The sequence below is a fragment of the Pinus tabuliformis genome, chromosome 2_1 (assembly GCF_031772625.1).
Source record: "Pinus tabuliformis cultivar Carrire ecotype Pingquan chromosome 2_1, CPIR1, whole genome shotgun sequence".
Classification (NCBI taxonomy): domain Eukaryota; kingdom Viridiplantae; phylum Streptophyta; class Pinopsida; order Pinales; family Pinaceae; genus Pinus; species Pinus tabuliformis.
In genome coordinates, this window is record NC_142299.1 from 634,205,733 (window position 1) to 634,233,324 (window position 27,592).

Genomic DNA, 27,592 nt, shown 5'->3' on the forward strand with positions numbered 1-27,592 from the left:
AGCTTTCATTGATGGAAAGGTTGTTGTATGGAGTAAAGACTCAAGTATAGAAAAAGCTAAAGTCATTGGCATTCGAGAAGGAAGACTTTACAGACTGATATCTCCTTTAGCCCAAGCCCTAGTTCACATTGAAATTAGCCCATGTGAACTCTAGCATAGAAGATTTGGTCATCTACATTTCAAAATCCTTCCAACTCTAAGTTCCATAGTAGATGGACTACCTGAACTGAAGTAGATCATGAAGGAGTATGTAAGGGATGTGCATTGGGTAAGAATACTAAGAGACCATTTGGAAGCAGTGCTTCATGGTCAAAAGAAATCTTGGATCTCATTCACTTTGATGTATGTGGTCAATGACTCCTAAATCACTTGGAGGTCGTCTGTATTATGTCACATTTATAGATGACCATTCAAGGAAGACCTGGGTTTACTTAATGAAAACCAAGGATGAAGTATTTACAAAATTTCAAGAATTCAAAGCTAAAGTGGAGAACCTTACAGAAAGAAGAATCAAGATACTAAGATCTGATAATGGAGGAGAATATACATCCAAGGAGATTATAGCATTTTGTAAGGAGTCTGGGATTAAGAGGGAGCTAATAGTCCCATATAATCCTGAGCAAAATGGAGTTGCAAAACGGAAGAATAGATCCATTGAAGAAAGTGTAAAAGCAATGTTACACGATTAGGATCTACCTAAGTTTTTGTGGGGTGAAGCCATGAAGACAGCTATTTACATTTAGAATCGAAGTCCCCACAAGTCCCTAGACAACAAAGCTCCGGAGGAAGTGTTCACTGGAAAGAAGCCATTTGTAGATCATCTCCGGACCTTTGGGTGTCCTCCGAAGGACAAAAGAAAGACGCTGGATCCATCAAGCATGAACGGAACGTTTGTTGGGTACAACTCATCTAAGGCCTATAGGATCTACATAAAAGAAGGACATCACATAGAATTAAGTCGAGATGTCATATTTGATGAAAGTATAGCATTCAAGAAATCAAAGGAACTTCCCGTAGACTCTGATGATGAAGAACTTCCGGTATTTGAGGAAGAAGTTGACAGGGAAGAAGAAGAATCTCACCATGAAGAAGAAGGTCCTAGTGAACCTATTCAACTCGTGGTCATCCCAAAAACAAGGAAAATACCTAATTGGTTGAAATCTACACTACTTGATGTTGAGAATAGTAACAAGAAATGTTAAAATTAGAATCCAGTAATTCCAATTAAATTTGTCCTTGAATTAAATTGTAATTCTTTTCTCATAGCAACTTGTAAATAGTTAATTAAGTTTAATTAACTTAGGAATTTCGAGTTGGAAGTCTTTCTGAAGTCATGTATATGTTCTCCCTATATTATAAGGGTCCAGGATGAGTTAAGTATGAGTTGCAATTAGTTAACTCAATTTATTGAGTTAAGTCCAGTTAAATTAGGCTCAAACTGTTTGAGTAACTAATAGTGAGTTATGAGTTAGTTGATGCATTAGTGCATTCAACTAGTGCTACTCTAGTTAAATGAATATTCCCTCATCATAAACTCATGCATGTCGATTTTGAGAAAGACCCAGTTGAGACTAGAGTGCAGGGACATTGTGCTATTTGTTTTAGATTTTTCTGAGTTGCACTGATTGCATACATTCAGGAACTGATCCTTAAGAGATTGCACAGTTTTTAGAGGCTTTATTTCACTTTAAATAAAAGCTATCCTCCATAGGAATTGTGCATTGGAATAGAGACTTGGAGAGCTTGTGAAGAGGCTAAGCTTTGGCCTTGAGCTTGCTTATGGGTTGGAGATTGAATTTGCTAAGTGTTGGGATTGTTCTAGAGAGAACAAGCATTGTAGTTTCATCTTGATTTTCCGGATTACTACAAAACAGATAGTGGGGTTTTGAGCTGTGGCTTTCCCCAGATATTTATTGTGTATGTGCCATTGATTATCTTCCTCTTATCGATTATTGTTTGCTCGATGTTTATGGGCTTCCGATGTAAGAGTAGAAGTAGATTCTTGTCTCTTGTTTTCATAGATTACACGAGCTTGTGAATCTACATGATTTTCTACACTTGATGCAGAAAGTCATGGGGGAGCAAAAGGCTCATTTAGAGAAAGCAAGAAACCCAAAAGATATTCTAGGTATGTTGCATACATGACAAAACTAATAGAAGCAGAACCATCCACTTTTGAAGAGGCTGTCAATCATCAGGAATGGAAAGATGCCATGAATGAAGAGTATCAATCTATAATGAAGAATGGAGTGTGGGAGGTCGTACCTAGGCCCGAAGACAAATTTGTGGTAACTTCCAAGTGGATCTATAAGATCAAACATGCGACAGATGGAAGTATAGATAAGTATAAGGCAAGATTTGTGGCTAGGGGTTTCTCTCAACAAGAAGGCATCGACTACGAAGAGACATTTGCTCCAATAGCAAGATATACGACGATTCATTCATTAGTCTCTCTGGCAACATTGATGGGATGGAACATCCATCAAATGGATGTCAAGACTACATTTCTTAATGGCACAGTAGAAGATGAAGTCTATATAGAGCAACCCTTGGGATTTGAAGTTAAAGACAGGAAGGGATATGTTTGCAGATTGAAGAAAGCATTATATGGCCTCAAGCAAGCACCAAGGGCATGGTATGCTAGAATGGATGCATACCTACAAAGAATAGGCTTCACAAAAAGTTCTGCTAATCCGAACCTTTATATCAAGGTTGTAGATGGAGAACCTGTAATCATTCTTCTGTATGTAGATGATCTTCTCTTGATAGGTGTAGAAGGTCGAATTGAAGAATGTAAGAAGCAACTAGCAACAAAATTTGACATGAAGGATCTTGGGCTGATGCATTACTATTTGGGACTAGAAGTCTGGCAAGGACCTGATGAAGTTTATTTGGGTCAAGGAAAGTACGTGATCAAGATGTTGAAGAGGTTTGACATGATGGACTGCAAACCTATGACCACTCCGATGATCACAAACTTGAAGAGACTAAGGAGTTCCGAATCAAGCCCTGTGGATCCTTCCAAGTATAGACAACTAATTGGCTCTTTGATGTACTTGGTGAATACTCGACCAGACATATGTTTTGCAGTAAATATTCTCAGTCAATTCCAAGTGGAGCCAAGGCATGATCATTGGATAACAGCAAAGCATATTCTGAGATATCTATGAGGAACCATTCATTACTGCTTGAAATATGACAAAAGAAATAATGTCCACTTGATAGGATATACAGATTCTGACTGGGGAGGCAGTGAACAAGATGGTAGAAGCACTACTGGAGGATGTTTCAGTTGAGGATCCTCCATGATCTAATGGACGTGTCGAAAACAAGACACCGTTGCATTAAGTAGTGCTGAGGCTGAATATGTTACAGCATGTGAAGAAAGCAGAGAAGCGGTCTAGTTGAGGAAGCTGTTATCCAACTTGTTTGAAGGATCGATGAACCCTACAGTGATACTTTGTGATAACACTAGTTGTATACGTTTGTCTGAAGACCCAATATTTCATGGAAAGACAAAGCATATAAACAACAAGTATCACTATATTCGAGAGCTAGTACAAAATGGTGTGTTGCAGCTACAATATATCTCCACTGATGAGTAGGTAGCTGACATATTGACAAAATCTCTTCTAAACAAGAAGCTTGTGTACTTGAGAGACAAGCTTGGCTTGGTTGATGTATCCTCCCTAATTGAGAGGGAGAGATAAACACTACATTCTTGTCTTCACTTGGGAAGAAAGAATGGAGGATTGGGTAACCATCTGGCATTCGATGCTCTTTGAGGATGTGGTAGGGCATTTAAGACAGGAGTAGACCGATATTCTTTGAGGACTGGCTATCCAAGATAATAATAGTCCAAAGAAGGTCATATTCGGTGAACACCCGAGTGGAGTATGTACCTTGAGAGACAATGAATATGGTGTCTATAAATCATTGGTCTCGCCAACATTGTGCTCTGATCTTGTGGAGAGATAGAGCTGTTAGTCAAGGCCTTGCTATGTGACAATGCTGGTTAACATGATGCTAGACAGATGGGTTACCAATCCGACTCTTTTTATGAGATCTCTTCAGATTGAGAATGACCATGTACCTCTTATGAATACCTCCCTAGTTAAGAGGGAGTGTTGAAAAATGTGTAACTAGGTTCGGTCTTCATAAGTATGAAATGTATCTTTTGTAAATTATAAAATGAAAAGAAATTATTATTATTATTGGAGCATGGGTTTCATGCTCAAGTTCTTTTATTTTATAGGTCAAGCACCCATTGAGTGCTTCTAGGGTTTGTCCTAGGTCTAGAAGTCAAAAGAGTCATTGTCATATATTGAAGACCCCAATGGGCACATTGTAACTTGTAAAGATTTTTTTTTTTTTGTCTTTAAAGTGTCAGAATACCCTCCAAGATCAAGTCGGCCTAATTGAAGAGCCACGTCTACCCCTTGAAGAATCCTATATAAGGAGAGGAACTCGTCCTCCAAAGACTTACTCATCTCTCATTCTATGCGAAGAAGAGGACAAAGAAGAGGTCGAGGAAGAAGGACGAAGAAGAGGTCGAAGAAGGACGAAGTGTTTTGGGCTAGCTCTCTCTCTCTCACGTGCTAGAGAAAGCTAGGGTTTCTGTGCAAGGGTCTCATCTAGTTCGATCTTGGAACAAAGGAAAGAAGGCAAGCAAAGGCTACTAAGGGTATCTCTCTAGCCCTAAGTCACAAGGAAAGGCAAGTGAAGGACATAAGAAGGCTCTAGGAAGAAGATCGAAGTTCCCATGTGTGGCAGCAACAGTGGCTGGGGAGTCGAAATTTCGGATCTGTAGTAGGAGGTCGAAGTTCTTGCAGCAGGAGGTCGAGTTGGTGCAATTGGAAGAGATTTACCTGGGTTTGGCAAGTACAAAGTTTGCACATTATCTCAAGAGGTTGATCTTGATCTTCGAGGGTATTGGTCTAAGTCATTAGGTCATGGTATTCGTCAATTGAAAGATCTATAAAAAGGGAAGAGATTTAAGGGTTTTCCCTCAAGAGGGGGGGTTTTGACCCTGAATTGCAACCTATACACTTTGTCACTGTTCTTATTTGTTTTGGTAGCTGTTTGATGTTTCTCACGTTATAATAATCAGGATCAAAGTTAATAAGTAAAAAGATAATGCAAACAATTATCAAGATTAAGAGAATTAACATATCCATTGCCCTATTGAATTCTCAACATTCCTGAAGAGGGTTGTGCTGAAACTCCAACATATGCTCCCCTTGTTGCCTCATTAGGGACTTTAGCTATTCATCAACGCCAGACAGCTTGGCTGCTGACTTGGCACATACAACTCCAAGGTCCTCAAGTTCATTGATCTGCTACAAGATGGTGCCTCGAAGTGACTGTGCTTTCTTCTTCATTGCTATAAAGTATAATATCTTCCTTCATATGCTCGAACTTCCTCTGGTGGCAATTATCTAAAAGTCCCGCAGCCCTGCTGGATGCCCCTGCATCAACTTGCACCTCATGAATGGTTGGCCCCAAAGATGGATGCTCAACTCTCCTAACCACCTCCCCAACTTGAGCCTTCAATGGGTTCTCCAATAGAGATGCCTCATGAATCTCAAGAGCTAGATCTAAGTGCCCCTCACATCCATGGGTGTTATCAACCTCATATGATAGCTTTAAAGGTGTATCAAAGGCTGTCTTAGGGCTCACTTCAATCTTTTCTTCTTGGCCTTTAACTGCTTTTCCATCTTCAGATCTACAACTTCCTTTTTCCTTTGTTGCCATTGATGATGCCCATGCTTCGGTTTGCTCCATCATTGTTGCATGATTCTTGTAAAACCACACCGGTTTTTGCCTGTCTCTTAGTTGATAACTTGATAGAACTCCCAAAAAGAGAGGGATGCCTGATTGTTACGTTCCAATGACTGGTACACCTCCCAATTTGCTGCAAATGACTCCACCTCTGATGTAATCATGTTCTGCCCCTTCGATGCATCGTCCAGAAATTTGGGCATGGTGGGTCTAGTGGCTTTTCCAAGCAAATGGGGATGGCTCTATATGTTAGTGCGAGTGGGATCTTGACGACCCCGATTCCCCAATGTGGCATTAGTCAACTGCCTCATCATCTCAATCAACATCTTTTGCAACCTGATTATTTCATTCATGGTAGCTTCTGTGTTGTTTGGTTTTGGATCTTTGCTGTGTCCCATGGGTTCTTTACCCTTGCATTAGAAATTCGGTTGCCACGAACACTTACGAATCCAAGCACCAATGAGATTATTCTTTAAACCCTCAGGTTTGTAGGAAAACCAACTCTGATACCATTGTAATGTTCCTTTGCTAAAATGTGCTAGCACAACTTGCAAAAATATTAAATTTTCTCTTTTAGGAATTTTGACAAACACTTTGTGTGGAAGATTTTCTTCGAACACTTTGTATGCAAAGCAAATAAACACTTATAGTAGAAATATTTTAAGGCAAAAATTTACATGGAGAATATCAATATGAGAACTTGTAATACAACTCCAACAAATAACTCAGTCAATTCGACACTCCTGCAGTCAACAACTTGGCCCTCCTACAATGATGAATTTGGCCTCCACTTGAGCAAGCAATTCAGCCCCAAACAATAAACTGGGCCTCTCTGCAAAGATAACTTGGCTCTAGCAAATTCGGCCTCAGAAATAGAATTGGCTCCAACAATTAAACACAGTTTCAACAAATGGATTCAACAAATAAGATCTCAACCCTTTGGAAGCAATTAACTCGACCTTCTTGTAGCAGGCCTTCCGGTAACACAAACTTCCTGTAACTCGACCTTCCTGTGGCCCGGTCTTCTTGTTGCAGACATTCCTGTAGCTCGACCTTTCTGTAGAAGGCCTTCTGGTAACACAAACTTCCTATAACTCGACTTGGCCTTCTTGTAGCGGGCCTTCCATTAACATAAATTTCCTGTAACTTGACCTTCCTGTAGCTTGGTCTTCCTGTAGCAGTCGTTCCTGTAATTCAGCCTTTCTGTAACTCGGCCTTCTAGTAGCAGTTCTTTCGGTAACTTAGTCTCTAACAAATAAAGCTTAGAAAATTAACCCTTTAGCGAAGGGTTTCTCCTTTGGAAAGTCCACTCCAATCACCCGCAAATTCTCTTGTCTACACAAGTGGAAGCGAAGTAATCGCCCTAAGAGCCAACTAGGGTGGCACTCGAAGTCCACTAAAATCAGCTGAGCCAACTAAGGTGGCATTGTAAGTCCGCCGAAATCAGCTGAAGAGTTCCACTTGAAACCCTTGCACCAGAACCACTTGAGCCAAATCAGTTCTTTAATAATAGACAAAAAAGAATGCTTGAGAAGTGATCGTCTCTCCCTTTTTAAAGATTTGCTGGATCTTTCTCCATCCTTCTAGAAACAGCTTATTATTTCATTTTTAATTGATAAGGTCACTCAATGAGTTCTCCAAGTGACTTTTGCCGCTTTTTTGCCTTTTCTCCAATTAAATAATAAAATGCACCTTTCCCCTCTTTTATCTACCGAGTGACTTTTTACTAACCACTTATAATGCCGGGAAATGCTCAGTCTGCCACCATGATCACACCGACCACCCCAAAGCCCTTTTTCATCATCATGCCTTATAGATCTTTTTGTCCCGATTCCAACGAGCTATTACAATAACGTGTTCCTCCAAATAATCAGCCCCAAATAGCACCTTAAGCGTAAATAATTAAAACATGCTTGGTAATAACCCCATTTTACGAGAATCGTTGTAATGCCATGGAACCGAGATTGAGCTGTGCGGAACTAATCCTGATGATGAAATATGGCAAGCGATCCCAGTCAGACCCCATTAAACTCCCTCGAAAACCCTCTGGGCCCACCAATGGTGTAATCTTGTTCCTATGACCTTGCTGACATAAGCTCTGGAAATCCCCCCTAACCACATCACAAGGTAATCGAAAAATTTGGGACAATACACGGCAATATTTGTAACACTGGTCTAAAGTGCTAACTGGATTAATATTTCAGATAGTAGCACTACATATAAATCTTTGAATCATATATGATTGAGGAGCGTTAGGGACACTTCAAGCACCAATTTGATATTTCAGGTGAATTATTTAGTGTCTCTCCTACAAGCAGGAAGGCTATAGGCCACAGGCTACTAACCTCTGGCTGCATCCATCTTGGTGATCCAAAGCTGACAAGTTGAATTTCTATACTCTTGATTTGTCTTTACTTGAAGCCTTCAGGCAGATTTACTTGTTATTGTCATGCAGCTTGAGGCTTGCCTTGATGCCCCACACTAGGGAAAATCCCATGTCTTTGGGTTTTCAACCTTGTGTTACTGCAAGTTGGTGACTTCATGGAGTCTCGTCATTCTGTCTTCAACTGTGCAACTGCAAATTAGCAGGTTCAAGTCTAGCATCAGATGGATTGATGCCTAGTGTGATTGTGTTTTTCTGTCATTAAGCTGATTGCCATATTTGATGCCTTTCTGTTGCACGTCATGTTTGAAATGTTGCCAGCGTAATACAGCATTTGAGCATATCATGATTGTGTTTTTTCTGTCATGAAATTGATTTCTATTTTTGATGCCTTTTTATTACTTATCATGTTTGAAATGTTGCCAGCTTAATGCAGCATTTGAGCCAGGAGCTAGAGCAGGATGTTGGTTCACCATTGATGAATTCACCTCCAGGTTTGTATCCTTCCTAACTACCCAGTGTTTGGTTCAACTGTACTTTCTGTTTGTAATGAACAAGTATTGTTTGTTCTCAATCCCATAGCAAATTCATGTTAGTCCTGTTTATAGAATTTTTGGTTTGTTTGTTTGTCAATGTAATAATGAGGTTATCATAATATTCATTTGGAGATACATAGATGTTAGGGTATTCATTGTAGTCACATGGTCAAAAGTTTCAATTGTGTCTTGCTTTGGCAAATGCTATTGCGTGAAATAAAGGAAACTTCCATGCATGATTATTGCATGTATGTTTAAGCAAGATGGTTTTATCAAATTGGCCATGGTGTGAAATAAAGGAAGCTTCCAAGCATGATTATTGCATGCATGTTTAAGCAAGATGGTTTTATCAAATTGGTATGTGCTGTGGCAATGACAGTGGAATCCTGTAGCCTGTTCCCCTTGAAAAATGATTCATTCTCTGTTATAAAGAGCATTAAATATTTTTTCATGTGACAAACAGGGCCTTGGGAATACTTCAGCAGTCCTAGTGAAAATGGTTCATTGCAAAGCATAACCTATTCACGTGGATTTGGAAATGTGAATCATCCAGTTAACAAACCATTGCCAGCATTTGGTGCGAACCTTCCACCTTTCCCATCAACTAAAAGTGGAGTTATCAGCAATGACCAGGGAAGAGCTAAACAGATTGAACAAGTATCTTCCATAAACAGTTTTGGAAAGTCAGGCCAGCTCCATCAGTCTCATTCGTTTCCCGATTATGACAGTGGTATGATGCCAGTAATGCATTATAATTCTGCTGGGGCTGTACCAGTACCGCGAAGCTCCACCCCTTTTGGAAATCATGAAGGTACTCCTGATGTTGATGTTATAGCATTTGAAATCATTATATCTGTCATCATGAATGACAAATTGACAATTTCTGGTCTACCATCTAATCATTTCTTAATGATCAGGACATGTGTTTTAAAATGAGTATAGTTGTTGCTATTTAATTAGTTCTGATGCTGATGCTTCATTGTTTTCAGAAGTGTGCCACTTAAAGACATTGTGCTAATGCATGTAAGATTAGGTCCACTTCTTTCAATGCATTCAGAAGTTAGACTAATTGAAATATAACTACATAGGGGAACACATTTAAAGACATTGTGCTAATGCATGTAAGATTAGGTCCAGTTCTTTCAATGCATTCAGAGGTTAGACTAATTGAAATATAACTACATAGGGGAACACATTGCTTAAGTTAGTCTCTTTGTATTTTTTTCATGAACATGTATTTTTGAGCAATGCCATTGAATTTATATTTATCAATATTAAAACCTCTTAAACACATTAGGCAATATTTTCCATATGTCACTGTATTTTCAGACAGCTGCATTGATTCACAGTTTCTTGTTATTTTCCCTTGTGCTGTACAGTGTATATATAATAATATATCACACTTCATGAACTACACAGGTTTGCCAGCTATGCTTTATTTTTGTTAACTATTTTCTCCCTCAAGTTTTCCCTTTTCCGATTATTAGGATGTTAGGACCTCTCCTCTTGTTAGACGGTTTCCAGTGTGGAGTGGCCAGCACATCTATGCCCGACCTGACTACGATATGAGCTAATGCAAGGCTGGATGTGCATTTGAGCTTGGAGATTTACTGACTTGAATAAGTGCCATTGTATATTATCAACTGCTGCTTCCTTCTATACTAGTATAAATACGGGTCATATTTTTCAATTTTTTGAAATGGGTTTCTGAAGCCCAAGTTGATAGCTGCATACGAGGCAAGGGTTAAGATTGAGTGTCAGGTATAACCAGAAGAATGAAAATGTTTTTCGTAAGTTATTGGAATGTGGGAAAAGAGCAGTTAGAAAGGTATGAAAGAAAACTTTTGGAGCGTGAGGGAATTCACATCATTTGTCCATTATTGCTTGTTGTAGTTCATGGCAACATCTGGAAGAATTTTTCCCACAAGGCTATTTTTCAGGAAACGTTGACCCCTCCCACGTACCAGCTGCCTTTTGGTATGGAAACTCTGAAATGCATTTCAGGCACCATACACCGTGTGTTGGCATCTGCACGACACATGTAGGGCCATATGACACACTTGCGTGGCCTATTTTTGGCCTGGGACCTACTAAAATTAATTTTTAAGTGATTAAAAATATTTGTTTAGTGACTAGGGAATAATATTTTTTGGAGGCCTCTAGAAGCCTATAGAAATAAAAAGTTTCTTTTAAATCATGAATCTCTATTCTATATCATAGTGTTAAAACTTAGGAGTGAAATCTTTCTTTCAAAGATTCAATGTAATTTTCTGAGATAGTACTTTACACACACACACACACACACACATATAGTGTTTCCCCATTTCCTAATTTCTAAGGGTCACGTTTCCAGCACGTTTCCTTTTCAGATATGCGTTTCCGGTTCCCCATATCATGCAACATAGCCATAAGGAGAGTTGGTTTACTCTGCACACATACGTATTGGCTGTGAGGAGCCATGGAGATACTCTTGAAGTTGGAGCCAAAGCAGACATGTTAGCTCACCTTGCTTATGTAGGAAGGATATCTTGTATGACGGCTCTTTGGCTTCTTGATGTAATATTCTTGATGCACATCTATCCTGATTTAAGAGGGAATATATGAAGCAATTTAAAGAAAAATATCCTTGCCTGTGAGTTTGATTAGATCTGGTTTTAGTGAAAATCATACTTTAGAACATTTAGGGACAAAGACTTATGGTAAATCGAGCATAAGACGAGGTTACAGAAAGCTATGACAATTATGTAATCAATTGAATTAATTTTTAAATGTAAAGAATTATGAGAAAAAACACTCCATCCCATTGGAAGATTATTTGAAGCAGGGAAGCTTGACTTGAGGGAGACTTGCAAGTCCCTATTCTAGAGTCTCAGCTGAGCTGAGTACTTGGCTTATACTTGTTCAGACTTTTTCCACTGAGTACTTGGCTTATACTTGTACTGACTACTCAGGACTCAGCTGAACTTGTTCAGACTTTTCCCACTTGCCAAGACTTGTGAGCCTGGCGGCTAGACTTGCAAGACTGGGGGCTTGACTCTTTAGTCTGACTTCGCATGCACATGAAGACCCTGCAGACAAATTTGAAGGGTCAAACATAGTTTGGAAGGTCAGACACAAATATCTACTGTGAAATGTTGTATTATTGTATTTTATTAGATGATCTTATGAATTTGTGTACAAACGATGGTTCTATAACTTGTATAGGTTGGAAATGTTAAAAGATAAATCTTTTGTATACAACATTTACTGTATTATAACTTTTTTTTGTTATTTCCAGAGTTTTATTGAGTCTTGAACCAAGTTTTGCCAAGTCCTAAGCCACCTGAGTCTTTCTAGAGTCTGAGTCTGACACTTTGTTGAGAAGAAACTCTTCACTCTTTTCAAAAGTTGGTTTAGGCCAATGAGACCTTTTAGGAAATTATTTGAACTAACAGATTATGGAAGTTACCATATAAGGGTCCTCAAAAGTGGGAAACAGTGATTCAGACAGAGATCACAGCTTCTTCAAGAAATCAAGTAGAAAGTGAACTAATTTATTTTCATTTAAGTGCTTACTTTTCAGCAAATAAAAGATAGTTGATGCATCGATTAACCCTTTTATAATAGACCTGCACCTATACCTGCATAGTGCAACTACTTGAAGCACAAGTTTGGTGTTAGATGTTGGGATTCAAAACAGTATTTGGCATGAGGTTTAGGTTCAAACTGTGCCCTAGGTAGTTGCTTCCTTACTAAATTACATACATACATAGAGTATAGTTAAGAGAGAAAGAGAGTGTATTTGTTATTATTCAATATGTAATAATGTGGTTCATGAGCAATAATATGTCTTGTACAACCGTCATCATGTCAAAACACTAATCACACTTAATATGTCTTAACCTTATGACATATGATCCACTACTACATTATGCCTAGTGTGATTGTATTATCTAATCACTCAATAAGCATAATGTTTGACTATTAGAATAAGTGAACCCTATGAAGCTCCCTTAGTGGTTGTTGATTTTCTAGTGCAATCAAGACTAGTATAGATTTTCAAAATTGATAACTACTTCCAATGATATAATTAGACTTCTTCTAGCATTCCAATCATTAAACAGTTATACATGAAAAACTTCAACCATTCAATTTCACAATAGAGCAATAGAGATCACAATGAACAGTAAACAAGAGACAAGAGACACCAGAAATTAGGCTTCAATCCAGGGCAAAACCCACTAGGGGAAATCCTAACCAATCTTTCCTTACGAGAGAGTTCTTGTTCATCAATAGTACATCAGAATATTCCAACAAGATTCCAAACCTGACCTCAACAAATACCAAGTCAAACCAGTCAACAAAGAGAGAGGAATTTTTCTGCGAAAATCACATGGAATACCATTTGTCGACGCGTTTCGAACCAACAAGTGTGGTTCATCGTCAGGACAAGTTGAAGAAACAGATCCAGCAAAGCAATTTAAATAGGCAGAACGGAGCCTCCTGACCAACGGCTAGTTTGACTCTAGGACCAGGGTCAAAAATATTTTATTAGCATAGTTAGTAAGAAATAGGACTAAAACATATAATTGAAGGGTACTTAGTTCACACATATTATTAATATGTGTGAACTAAGTACCCTTCAATTATATGTTTTAGTCCTATTTCTTACTAACTATGCTAATAAAATATTTTTGACCCTGGTCCTAGAGTCAAACTAGCCGTTGGTCAGGAGGCTCCGTTCTGCCTATTTAAATTGCTTTGCTGGATCTGTTTCTTCAACTTGTCCTGACGATGAACCACACTTGCTCGTTCGAAACGCGTCGACAAATGGTATTCCATGTGATTTTCGCCGAAAAATTCTCTCTTAATTGATATGGATCACAGAAGCCTGAACTCTATTAAAGAGAGAGGAAGTCAATTTTTGGTCAAGTCTGATTTGCACAGGGGCTGAATTTCGGCCTGTGGAGCTCTGGACAGGAGGCCGAAATTCATTGAAGGCCTCAGTCAAACAGTCCCTGCAATTCTCAGTCAAAGAAGAGATAGTTGACCTGTGGTCGACCTGTGTTCAACAGTCCAGAACAGAGGTGAAATCTCAGTCAAGTCAAGTCAACGAGCCTCCTGCAATCTTCGGCCTCCAAGCACAGTCAAACTCTCTGTCAAACAGATCCAAAATAGCCCAAGTCAACACAAGTCAAAGCAAGTCTAAACAGATAGAAAGAAGCTGGTCAATGCTTGTCTGAAATGTCTCCTTGACTCCTTCACATGTGTGGATTAGCCTCTGCAATTTTGAGGTTGAATTGTGTGTTAATGAGATGCTAAAATGCGTTCCAACAATGCCTTATTTATATGTGGTTGAGGAGGTGACTTTTCACACATGTGAGCCAACTTGTCCTTCTTGAGGCTGACTTGGTCAAAGCTAAAAATATAATTTGTCTCCATTATTTGCTAATGAAAATACCGACCGTAATTACCCAATTTTTCAACAGTGGTCACATGGAAAACAGATGCTTCTCCGAAATACAAACTTAGCTGGACCAATCGTGTTTTAAAAGAAGTCAGCAGTTCACCTTCCAAATGTGCAATCGGTTAACTACTAAATATGACGATAGTGTAAGTCAACCTGCTGGAATCTTCCATTTTGATATCCACAATCGCATATGCTCATTCCTCCTGCATACACCACATGCCCCTCTCAAATGTACTCCAAAAATCAGCTTTTGAAGCTGCTACAAATTGAGAGAAAAGGCTCACTTCATGACATGTAATCAGCATGTCTGATGTTGAACATGCCAATTAACCAGGCCCTTGTCCTCCCATTGACACATTGGAAGGATTAGAGTCAACGTTGGCTGAAAAATTGCGTGGACCTATCACAAATGCAATTGCTGATTTTATGTCTAATAAATGCCTCTTTTCTACACCATTGTAATAAAATATGTCAATCTTGAATGACCATGCCTCTGAAACATTTGGGAACCTGTAAGCAGTGCCATCCAAAATATCCCTTCACAGCTGCTTCTAAGTTTTTACCACTATTTACATACAAGCTGTGTTATGTATACAATTATTCTACTAACTTAACTCCAGTTTTAGACTAAGGGGCACGATCAAGGATCATGCCCTCTCATGTAATGGCTCTTGGGCTATATTTAAGCCAAAGCCCTCATTCGTTGTAATCATCATTTTCATTCATTAATAAAAAATATATGTATTTCTGTCTATTATTGAGCTTGTGTGCTCCATTTGGTGTCAGAGCCTGTTTGTTCCTCAGTTGGTAATTCACTGTCTCTTGGCACCCACTCGTCCACAAGTCATATTACTCCCCCATCGTGCTCCTTCATTGTGTCCATGCTGCCGCGTTCCCTGAGAATCCGCTGCCCGTACATTCCATTTCCATTGTTGTTGTCCTTGTGTTCCACTATACCCGTCCTCAATTCCACTATCGTGGCCCGCGTCTCCCGTCTTTGTGACCACAAATTCCTGTCCGTTGTGCCTGTTCCCTGCTTTGTCCTCTGTCGTCTGCTGTTTCATATTTTGACCTCCGACCATTCTGTGCACTTCCCCACGTTTGCTCCAAATTGCCGCTTCCCGTTTCGTTGCTCGACCGTCCCCTGTTCAACGTCCTCCAGCCCCGACCATTTTCTTGACACCTCTGCAACCGCTGATCACCGTTTTTCCTTTGAGTCCCGACTGTCATGTCTCCTCCACTGCTTTTTTCCAACGGTTGTCACATGTTTTTTTTTCTCGACCGATTTTCAATAAGTTGTGACCTTTGTTACTCATCAGTGCCAAATCATAAAACTTTTATATATATATATATGTTGAATTAAATTAATTATATAATTATAGATAATTAAAAACATATATTATATATTTAAAATTATGCAAGCTAATTATATAGTTAATTAATTAATTTTATATTAAAAAAAATATTAGGGTTAAGAAAAAAAGTTACACTGGATAAATATACACCACCACATACCTGTTTAATGTCTTTATCAATGTTGATGGCTGATTTTAATAAAAAATTGATAGATCTTGAGACTAAAGTCACTGGACATGTCGAAAAAATCAAGGAGCTCCAGAGTACAACAAAGAGAACAAAAAATCAGCGAGAGCAGAATCATAATGAATTTAAAAATGATCATGCAATCCTTTCAAATAAGGTGGATCAAAATCATAATGCAACATTAATAGCTCATGATCAAGCAATGGTAATGTTGACCTGTATTTGTGACAAGTTGAAAATTACACCTGATCAAATACCCTAGAATAACGAAGCTAATCAACATCCAAATTCTTCGGATACATCAAACTCATCAGACTCACATCAGATCTCGAAGTCTCCAAAAGCATTGTCCATGGCCAATCAACAAAATAGTAACACGAATTTTCAAAATATGCAACGTTGGAATCAATACTCAAATATGTAGTGCTCGAATCAATTCCCCTTCTTCACCCCGCCTGTTTTCACATATCAACGAAGAGCAAAATTTGAGCTCTCCAAATTTGATGGTAACGAGAAATACAGTGTTGCATCGTTTAATAAAGCAGTGGAATATTTCGAGATTTACGGTATTGACAATGATGATGAAAAGATTAGGCATGCATCTATGCAAATGGAAGGCGAAGCATATAATTGGTGTATGTGGTGGAAGAAAATGACACTTGTTATCAATTGGAAGAAATTCAAAAATGCATTCTTTAAGAGTTTCCAAGGTGTCAAGGAAGAAGAGTTCTTCTCAGCACTCACCAGGAGATGTGCACGAATACACTAGAGAATGGGAAACTCTAGCTACACGAGTACCTGGTTTGTCAGAGACTAGTGTTATTCAATCATAGATCATAGGACTTAAACCACATCTCCAGGCTGAGCTTAAGCTTCATGACATCACTTCTATAGAAGAAGCAAGACAAAAAGCAAAAGTTGTAGAAAAGAAGCTTGAAGGGATGCAGTGGCCAAAAGTTGAAAGCGTATATTCGAGACATAAAATTACCCAAACTGCTAACACGGATAATACAAAATATGTTCCACCACAACTACGTGAAGGAGGAAAAGCTAATTTGGAAATGCAAAGAATGAAAGAAGGTAAGTGCAAACGTTGTGGCGAAAAATGGGATCCTAAACACAAATGTGCTAAGGGAAAAGAGACCAAGAACCTGTATACATGCGAAGCAACCAATGATTCAGAGAGTGAAGAATTAGATGTAGAAGAAGTTGAAGATTCTCCACAATTTTCTCCAGAATCAGATAACGAGAATGTTCCGCAAGTATTATTATCGACCATGACAGGTATATCTGATCCCCAAACATTAAAGATAAAAGGACATATCAAAAAAGGCAATGTAATGGTTCTAATAGATACCGACAACATCCACAACTTTTTGACCTCAAATTTGGCGAAAAGGCTCAACATTTTCGCATATCCCATGCCCAACATGAAAGTGATGGTAGCTGACGGAAAGAAAATTGAAAAAATAGGGAAATGCCATAAAGTCAAATTACAGATTCAGGACTACAATTTAGAATCTCCGTTCTACACTGTACCATTAGGAGTGGATGTGGTCCCCAGGTATCCAATGGCTACAAATCTTGGGCACTTACTTTGCCAACCATCAAAAGCAGTTTATAAAGTTTAGATGGGAGGGGCAGAAATACAAGTTATTTGGGTTCCAACCCCCCAAGAGTCAAATTGTATCATCATACCAAATGATGAAGCTGATTCCGAAAGGAGCACCAGCATATGTAGTGCAGTGTCATCAGACGGAGATGCTGGCTTCAAGATTTGTTAGCGAAGAAACACTTGAAGTTCAAGAACTACCACCTGAAGTTCAAACATTGATTCAAAAACACAAAAAGATGTTCCAAGATCTTCTTATGAAGATGCCACCTGAAAGAGAAATCGAAGACATAATCGAAGTCAAATCGGGGTCAAACTTGTCAACATCAAGCTATATAGGTATCCACACCACCAAAACACTGAAATTGAAAGTTTAGTCCAAGATCTTTTAAAGTGTGGAATCATTACAAAAAGTAGAAGCCCATACGCTGCTCCAGTGGTTTTAGTCCAAAAAAATGATGGGTCCTTTAGATTGTGTGTAGATTATTGAGGATTGAACAAGGTAACGATTAAGAATAAGTTTTCGGTCCCCTTTAAAGATGAAATGCTAGATGAACTTCATGGAGCCCAATACTTTTCAAAATTGGACTTGAGATCAGGATATCACCAGATCAGGATAAGGCTAGAGGACATAGTGAAGACTGCTTTTCGAACACATGAAGGTCATTATGAATTTAAGGTAATGCCCTTCGGATCAACTAATGCTCAGACAACCTTCCAAGCCACCATGAATGAGGTATTTGTTCGTATATAAGGAAGTTTGTGTTAGTGTTCTTTGACGATATTCTAATCTATAGTAAAACATGGAAGGAGCATCTACAACATTTGGAGCAAGTTCTCACTATATTATAAGAACATCAGTTCTATGCAAAGATGTCCAAGTGCACTTTCAGAAAAGAAGAAGTAGAGTACCTCAGACACATAATATCGAAGGAAGGAGTAAAAGTAGATCCTAATAAGATCAGGGCTATAAAAGAATGACCCAAATGAGTTAACATCTCCAAGTTAAGAGGATTCTTGGGTTGATAGGGTACTATCGAAGGTTTATTAAAAAATAAGCCCATGTAATTGTTCCCCTAATGAACCTTCTAAAGAAGAAATCATTTCGATGGGATGATGAAGTAAAAAGGTGTTTTGAGGACTCGAAGGAAATTATGTCTAATGCATTTGTATTGGCAACTCCAGATTTTTTAAAGCCATTTGTAATTGAATGTGACGCTTCAGGTTTTGGCATAGGAGTAGTATTAATGCAAGATGGTCACTTAATCACGTTTGAAAGCAGGGTGCTCAACAGGAAAGAATGTCTCAAGTCTACATATAACTAGCAACTGCTTGCCATTATGCACGCATTAGCCAAGTGGAGACAATATCTTTTGGGAAATAAATTCTTTATATGAACAGACCATAATAGTCTTTAGCACCACCTCCAACAGAAAACACTCTCTACAGAACAACAAAAGTGGATTGAAAAAATTGCTGCCTTCGACATGGATATATTACATAAGAAAGGGAAAGTCAATGTAGTAGCAGATGCTCTGCCCAAAAAAGATGAAGAATCATCATTACTTGCAATTTCAGTTGCTGTTCCAGAACGACTTAATGAGATTCAAAGTGAATATGCAAAAGATCCAGAAACAAGTGTTATAATCAATAACCTACCTCATAATTCAAAATTTGAATGGAAAAACGATATTCTGTGGTACAAGGGAGCAATTTACCTAATTTCCAAATTCCAAATTCAAAGCCAAAGTTCTCAAGGAGTCCCATGATTCATTGTCAGTTGGGCATGTAGGTTTCTTTAGAAGCTACTATAATGCATGACAATCATTTTTCTGGAAGGGAATGAATAATGATATTAAAAAATATGTAGCAGAATGTGATCATTGCCAGTGAAATAAAAGTGAGAACATTATGACCCCAGGTCTGCTCCACCCCTTGAATATTCCAAACCAAAAATGGGAAGAAATATCAATGGATTTTATTGAAGGATTACCCATGTTAGACGGAAAAGATAAAATTCTTGTAGTAGTAAACAAACTCACATAGTATGCACACTTCATAGGAATGAAGAAATCAGATTCAACAAAAGAGATCGCCGAGATATTTTGCAAGAATGTGTACAAAGTACATGGATCTCCTTGAGTCATTGTTAGTGATAGAGATGCCAAATTTAAAGGGAATTTTTGGAAGGAGCTCTTCAAACATATTGGAACATACCTCAACATGAGTTCTGCATATCATCCTCAAACAAACGGTCAAACAGAAACTGTCAATAAGTGCTTAGAAAGTTACCTTTGTTGTTATGCAACTAACAAACAAAATAACTGGCTCAATGGTTACATCTCGTTGAATGGTGGTACAATTCAACTTATCACACTTCCACAAAAACGACTCCATTTCAAACTCTGTATGAACCTCCTAAATGGAAGGACTTCGCCATTTCCGAGACAAAAGTTCTAGCAATTGAGGATTAGTTACAAGAAACCCAAAAAGTCTTTCTAAAATTAAAAGAAAATGCAAGTATTGCAAGAAATCGCATGAAGCAGCAGGGCGTTTCTCCATTAAATTTTAACATTCTGCCAGTCTTGACATGATTAGCTTCATTACTTGTCATGACTTGGACAACATCCTTCATACCTATCTTTAGGATGAAGTTTGAACTTATCCAACAAATTACACAACAGCATAGCATCTTTAACATTTACTGATGCAACAACAAATTTAATAAATGTTTTTCCTTGGGACAAGAATCTGGGAAATTTACAAGGTCTCCCTTCCCATCTGTCAATATATTTGACCTAACTGTGGAATCAGTATTCTCCCACAATTTTTTGAATTCCTTTCCGTGTTTCCAAAATTTGGTGCAGGGGATCCCTTTTCCATTGATCTTGCTGCTTAGATGGCAATACTAAAAGGCATGTTATCCCATGAGAAAACTGAAACTCCCTGTCCGCAATCCCACCTACTTTGCCTTGTTTTTTTCTTTAGTAGTGGAATGGATGGAAGGATGTGCCCCAAGTTGAGTTCTTTGAACAGAGAATAGTGATGTGACGCTAGGAGGAAGACGAGGGCTTGTAGAAGGCTAAGCATTTGAGCCCTCCCAAATATTCCCTCCTCTGGACCCAGTGTAGAAGAAAGTGCATAGCAGCTTTCCTTGCTGCTTCACCTGTTTCAAGTTCAGTAAACATGGTTTGTTTGGTTTCTTTTTCCGTTATTAACGAGCAACACTGCCTTGTGCCTGAAAACATTTTGAGTGACATTTGAACAGGGTTAGCATCTCTCTCAGGGGACACTTTAAACAGTAAATCCCTCTGGATCAAATCATAACACCTTTGAGCAAAGTTTGCATTTGACTCTACTATGTTGTCCTTTAATAGGGTGTGCCCATATGCTCAAAATATGCATAATTCATTTGGCATTTTGGTGTGGAAATTGCAACTTATGGAAAAAAACAAATTGGGCGTTTTGTCCCCACTGACCCCCACCCCCCTTGGCAAAAGAAATAAAGAAACAAATTTATGTGCCAATAATAGTTTAACCTAACAATCAACATTATCCTTGGGGTAAAAACAAAGTGGGATTTTTGCTTAGAGATATGCACAAAATATCTATAATTCATTAACCTACCAATTGACACTATTCTTGTTGCAGAAATTTGAATAAAAATGAGCCAAATAGTACCTGAGATATGCTGGTTCTGTAGAATAAACTATGAAAAATGGAATAAAAATAGTTGTTGTTTCCAAGAAAGTATTGTTACCATGTATTAAACACCACTTTCCCTCCTTATTGGCATGCTGAATTGAAGTCCCTCATGGAAATGAAAAATGCAAGTGAAAATGGGCAAAAATAGCCACAAATAGTCAACTTTCGAATTGGAATTTTGTTGAAAGCATTGGGAAAATTGGCAGACTTGTGTGTGTGTGTGTGTGTTTTTCTATGACCTGTGAGTCTGCTGATCTTTTCCCCATGAGTCATGCAGCACTGCTGCAAAAATCTTTATGTTGTTTTGAAAACATATTGCACTAGTTAACCATTGAGGTAGTGCTCTGGTTAACCAATGAGTGAACTGGTGTGCTTTTCATGTTTTTAAACCTTCTTGTATCGAGTATTGTATAGACACTATCTGCAGCTATTATATAAATAAATGCTATTCATGATATTTACTACATATTGGTAATTTCACAGGTTTACTTCTAGTTGTACTTAGAAAGATGTGATCCTCTTTATTTTTAGGGTTGCGTTATTTTGTTTAAGGTTTTCAGTGGATACATACCTTTTCTGTATTCTGTAAGATATTTTGTCTGGGCTGTTTCTGAGCAGTGTTCGTACCAGATCTAGGTCTTTGGGAGGTGAGGGGGGTGGATGGCAGCACTACGTATCTCAGTTGTATCTAAGCAGTATCATGTAGGATATTTCTCTTGGCTGTTTCCATGCCATGTTGACAGCAGATTCAGATTTGTACAGATCTAGGTCTTTGGGGGGTGAGTGGTGTGGAGGGCATATGTTGTAACATAGCCTTGGTCTCTTTATCATGCATATTATTGCTTGGATGTCCTTGTAAAATGGCAGATGGCCTTTGTTTTTCGGCAAGCACTACATTTATGCAGAACCTCTGATGTCTTAACAGTGGCACTTCGAACTTACTATTCCTTGGTGGTGCAGTTTTGCTTTTGGTTTTGTCAAGCTTGTCCATGGCTGACCTTCAGCGAGCCTTATTTTATTGTAAAATAGCTTCAGTTTCATCTTTTTTAATAATAAGAGAAGCTATTTTCAATAAAAGCATTAGAAAATTTTGGATGACAGAGAATGCCTTGCATTAGGCTTGTGTCACAGTTTTCTTGTTGTTTCTCTCTTTTATATCTACTCCTTGTCTATTATATTGTCCCTAGGATACTGACATTAATATTCATAGATTTTTTTTCTTTTTCAATGCATGCATTTCCATTACATATAACGTTTTAAGAAATTTATACATAGAACAATTACTTGGTTTTGATTTATTAGGACTGTTCACAAATTTTGTGTCAGTTGCATTTGCAGTGAAATTGAAATTTACTCTTTAGTATCTAGAATTGTCATGAAAATATCCTTGTTGGAGACTTCTGTGATATACAAACATGGAGGGCTGAATTCTGTAATTTTTTTTAATTTCCATGGGATTGTCTGAACAGGAATTGGAACAGGAAGTAGCGGGTCATTTGGGCACCTAAGCTCAAGCTCAGGTGTTAATGGTACGTTGTCAGGTCATCAATATTTATGGGGCAGCCCAAGTCCTTATTCTCATCATATTACATGGCCCGGACCACCACTTGGACACTCTGTAAATGCTAACGGGTCACAGCCTTACTCTGGGAGACAAAGCCCTTATATAGGTTCAGCTATAGCACCACATCATCATCATGTCGGTTCTGCTCCCTCAGGCGAGCCGTCACTAGATAGACACTTTAGTTACCTGACAGAGACACCTGATATGACTTTTGTAAATCCTAGCTCACTTGGATCGATGAGTTGTGCCAATGGAAGCCCTGTAATAAGTATTGGTGCACATGCTGTTTTGAATGCTGGGGGTGTTTCTATCTCAAACAATAGCAATATTGAATGTGGTTCTCCAATTGGGGTGTTGTCCCCACAGCGAAAAAGCCGAATGTTTTCTGGTGGAGGGTTTACTGGTTCAATTGCAAACTTCTCAGAAGGATTAAATGAACGTGGAAGAAGCCGACGTGGGGACAATAACACAAGTCAAGCAGATAATAAGAAGCAATATCAACTAGACCTGGACAAAATCATGCGTGGTGAAGATGCACGGACAACAATCATGATCAAGAACATCCCAAACAAGTAAGCCCTTTTCCAGTTATATGCTTATCGTAAACTCTTAGTGGTTTTCTGTTTATATGGTGCTTCTATAAATGTCGTTAGTAGTTGGGTGTTGTTCTTCATTGGATATAGCTGACTTTCAGTGATGCTGTATGAAGTCTGGGCATGTTTTTTTTCTCTGATTAGTGCTAAATAAGTATTCATCAGGAAGTATATAAAAGCTTTGGTTCATTCTTTTAACTTAAGATTTGAAATATGGAAAGATTTTTATCTTTTTGATATGTTCCCAATTTCCCACTACTATCTGTTTCAACTTTCGTGTCATATATTTGTCTTTCATATGAATCTTTTTAGATGGTGTTGATATTTTTCTGCTTCTCTTATATTGCACTAGAACATTGGTGCTCTTAAATAGATGTTTTAATATTTCTGAATGTAACATGTTTTCTGTGATATTATGTAGGTATACTTCAAAGATGCTGTTGGCTACTATTGATGAAAATCATCGCGGGACATATGATTTTCTGTATTTGCCGATTGATTTTAAGGCAAGATTCTTGCTACTCGAGACTCTAAGCTACAAACTTCAATCTTGTCTTAACATGGCCATTATTGAGCTTTTGGTTATGCAAAAAAACTAATAAGCTTTTTCTTATGGCAGAATAAATGCAATGTTGGTTATGCATTCATAAATATGACTTCTCCGTCTCATATCATTCCTTTTTATCAGGTTTGTATCATGATCATCCCATAGTCTTGGAAAGATTTTCATTTGTGGAAGTTATGTCCTTTATTCTTACATTAGACACTGAAGGCATCAAATACGCTTTTTGTTTCCATATAATCGTGCAAATATTTTTACTCCTTGTGTTGATAAAGAGCCTTGAATTCAGTTGGGCAAAGTAGATGTGTAAGTAGAAAGAAGTGAGAATGGTTAGTGGTGGTGCAAAACTTGTTATGTGATTTGACAGCTTTAGATCCTACATTCAAAATGTTTTATATTGCAATTCTTGTTCATACCATGACTCAAATACTATGAATCCCAGAAACTATTTAGACTACGAAGGAAATTGATTTCTCATACTGGAAACATTTTGGGTTCTAGGAAACTGTCTCAGAAAATATTCCAGGAGGTTGAAAATGGCTTGGCAGTTTCCAGATATTTCTTGAAACTACTCAAGCCATTTCTTGAGGGTTCCTAGAAATCATTGGGACCTTCTGGCTGTTTCTGGTGATTATGCTGATTTTTTTCCTAAACTTAACTTCTAATCTAACCCTAAAGGGCGCACCAACCCTAGTCCATTAAAACGAAAACCTTCTACTCAGAAGACGTTAAAGAGAAAGAGCAGTCAGCAGGGTGTCCTGGGCACCAGTCAGCAGGGTGTCCTGGGCACATTTTTGACTGGATGATGATGATCTAGATCTTGACACATTACTTGTGTAGCCATATAATAGATGATTGAACCATGATGCAGTGTTATCAAAACAGGGCCGGAACTGGTGGAACCAGCTGGTCCGACTGGTTTGGGGGCCAAACCATTCTGGTTCAGGGTTTGGAACTGGAAATGGCCGGTTCAGTACCGGAAATGGCTGTTTTGGTACCGAACTGGCCATTTTTCACTCAACTGGCCAGTTCCATACAATTGATCAAAGACATTGGAAACACAATTTTTCTAAGAAAATATTATTTTTTGAGTGGGCCAGCCTAATATTCAAGCCGACGGCCCTAGTATTGCTATGCAATTCATGGTAATTAAATTCTTAACATTACCATGAAATGTCTTGGGATATTTGAGAGTGGTTCCGACCTCATTGGATTTCAAACAGAGAAAATAGAATTTTAGATCACTCAAAATCCAGCAGACTTAATAATTTCTTCAGGATTTCAAGATTGGGGGATTGCAACGTTTCCATTGGATTTTGATGTGTATCGGGGTATAACTAGTATTTAATCAATAGCATGAAGACCTATCTGTACCTTGATGTTAGTGACATTGGTTGTTGAACTCCTCTTTCATGACCTTACTAAAAATGTACCCATCACTAAAAGTCTAAAACTGAACCTGGACTTGACATGCTATGTTTTTTTCTATCTTATTTTAATGCTTAAAGGGTGATATTTATGCCACAGATCCCAATATAGGCAATGTTTTTGATGTTATGTAGGTATTTGTTGTAGCATTATTTCTTTTAGATGCTAGAGGCCATTTAGACATTGTTAGTTGATGTATTTTTGATTCAGTGATGGATGGCACTTGATGCTATTTTGGTTATGTGCACTCTTACATGCTATAAAAATGAAGTTTTGTTTATTTGTGTATGAATGGTTTGGATTCATACGGATGCATATGAATATATATGTTTTTCTTTAAAATTTGAATATTATATGTGTTTCTGGTTGATCGGTTTTTTAACTGGTTCCCGGTTCAGAGGTTTTTCCGGTTCGATCACCGATTTTGTTATGATAAAATTACCTTGATGTTTCCATTGCGGTGTTTTGACTTTTATGATTTTGCTTCCATATCCTGAAATGTATGTATTATGATGAATGTTGAATTATTGAGATCAAATTTAATTGGAAAATACAATTTTTTTTTTTATCCATTGGGATTGAAGGTATATTTTTTCATATATTTTACTTGAGGTTATTTCTTCTAAGTGTAATGCTAAAGGGATTTTCCAGTGATACCCCTTTTTGATTATGGTATATTTAGTTGTTTAAGGGGCTTTTGATTTTAGGAATTTCATTATGATCTTATGGTGGCGACCTTTTTGTCACCCATTCTTTTTATTTTCTTTTATTTCTTTTGTATTATGGTCTTGATTTGCATGATGTTTTATAAATAGAACATTAGAAGCATTTTTAAAAGATTTGTTTCTAAAACCATTTTCTAGAATTTTCACTGTTTCTAATGGTTTCCTAGAAGGTCTTCCAAAAGTTTCTGACATTGGATCCTTGCTTTACCCATTTATGGAAGACCTATTTCCGTCTGTTTCTAGTCCCTGATAACTGATATTTGTGGACAGATATCTTAAATCATATCCTATGAAATTGTTTTGTTACCACAAAATCTAGTAGACCTTGGAGAGGGAAGCCCGACAAGACAAATGTTAGACAAAGTGCTAACAATGGTGTTGAGGCCCAATGTCACCTCAACCAAAAATCCCCTGCTCTTTACGGACTTTCACCGATGGGAGGAGTCCTGATAGGAAGGGGATCACTTAGAATAGATATGCTAGGTATAAGGCACAACATGATCAAGCTAGAGTTCATTTAGAAGAGAGGCTCGATAATGATTCAAGGCTTTCAAGAAGCAAAACGTTCTCAAAGAAAGGCTCTAGAAAACAAAGTTCAAGACATAGGGTTTTGAAATTTTCGATGAAAAACAAATATTCACAAGGTCAATACCAAAGAGAAAGGGTTTCTTACAATGATAATCAACTATTCCAAGGCTCATGAAATCCTCGAGGAAGTCCTCAAGTTGAGGGAGGAGGGCAACACTTAGGGAAACACTTCGGGCAAGAGATTTATCATTTTATGGATGAAATTTGAGTGGATGCCCACCAAAATGATATGTCAAGTAGTCAAGACCTACCTCTTGATGCTTAGGCTCTCAAACCACCAAAAAGCCTCCTTAAAATTTCGCTCCAAGCCCTAGATTTCCCTTCCTAGCCTTAAAAGGACCGAATTTGAGAAGAGAAAATTATGTAGTAAAGTTAAGGTTGATCATTGAGTGATAGGACCAATGTCTTGTCCTATGGGGATATGGAGTCTAGGATGTTTAAGATAAGCCAAATTCCTTCTAAGGAGGTCAAAATTTGATGCCCTAGCTATCAAAATTTCAACAATTACCCACTTAATGGAATAATGGATTTTGATGGAGAATAACAAGTACTCCACTAGGAACATTCATTACATGTTACAATGAGTAATGCATACAACATTCATCTAGATATTCTTCAATAAATTAATCTTCAACAAATTAGGACACATAATTTCAACCTAGAATCAATAGTTCCATTCATTAGACATTCAAGAAAAATATATTCAACAAAAGATTCCACTTACAAGATAACATGCAATATATCCTTCCATTAGACCAAGAAATAACTCCAAAGAATGTCAAAATCAACTTCCATATATCAAAATGCATCCAAGTATCTCCAAAATCACCCACAAGAAGCAAGTGTGAATTCTCTAAGAGGTCCGAAATTCACAAGTTTGATGATGATTGGTCACAATGATGTGATCTCTTATTTATACATGTCCTACTAATTCAAATTAGAGCAAGAAGCCCCTCCCAAGTCATAAAGTAATCTGAAAAATCACTCTAGGTGACATGCCAACCTAGTAGCAAATGTGTAAACATAAGAATTAACCCACAAAGGCGGCCGAAATGCCAAGGTGAGTTTAGAGAGCTCCAAAAATCATGATCCTAGGGGTTGGCCCCTAGATTTCCATGCAAATC

The 27,592-nt window shown here is 38.0% G+C and overlaps 1 protein-coding gene across 15 annotated transcripts in view; it reads left to right on the plus strand.

Annotated features, from left to right (window-relative positions):
- LOC149202148 (protein MEI2-like 2) overlaps nucleotides 1-23,914 on the plus strand; it is a 118,458-nt gene extending 94,544 nt beyond the window's left edge. For all 15 annotated transcript variants that reach the window (XM_089403087.1, XM_089403096.1, XM_089403089.1 and 12 more), the window contains 5 exons: nucleotides 8,591-8,658; nucleotides 9,164-9,511; nucleotides 22,478-23,144; nucleotides 23,587-23,671; nucleotides 23,785-23,914. In XM_089403087.1, coding sequence (XP_089259213.1) covers nucleotides 8,591-8,658; nucleotides 9,164-9,511; nucleotides 22,478-23,144; nucleotides 23,587-23,671; nucleotides 23,785-23,877 — 1,261 coding nt within the window. In that variant the 3' untranslated portion in view covers nucleotides 23,878-23,914. The remainder of the gene's footprint in view (nucleotides 1-8,590; nucleotides 8,659-9,163; nucleotides 9,512-22,477; nucleotides 23,145-23,586; nucleotides 23,672-23,784) is intronic.
- The last annotated feature ends 3,678 nt before the right edge of the window (nucleotides 23,915-27,592 follow it).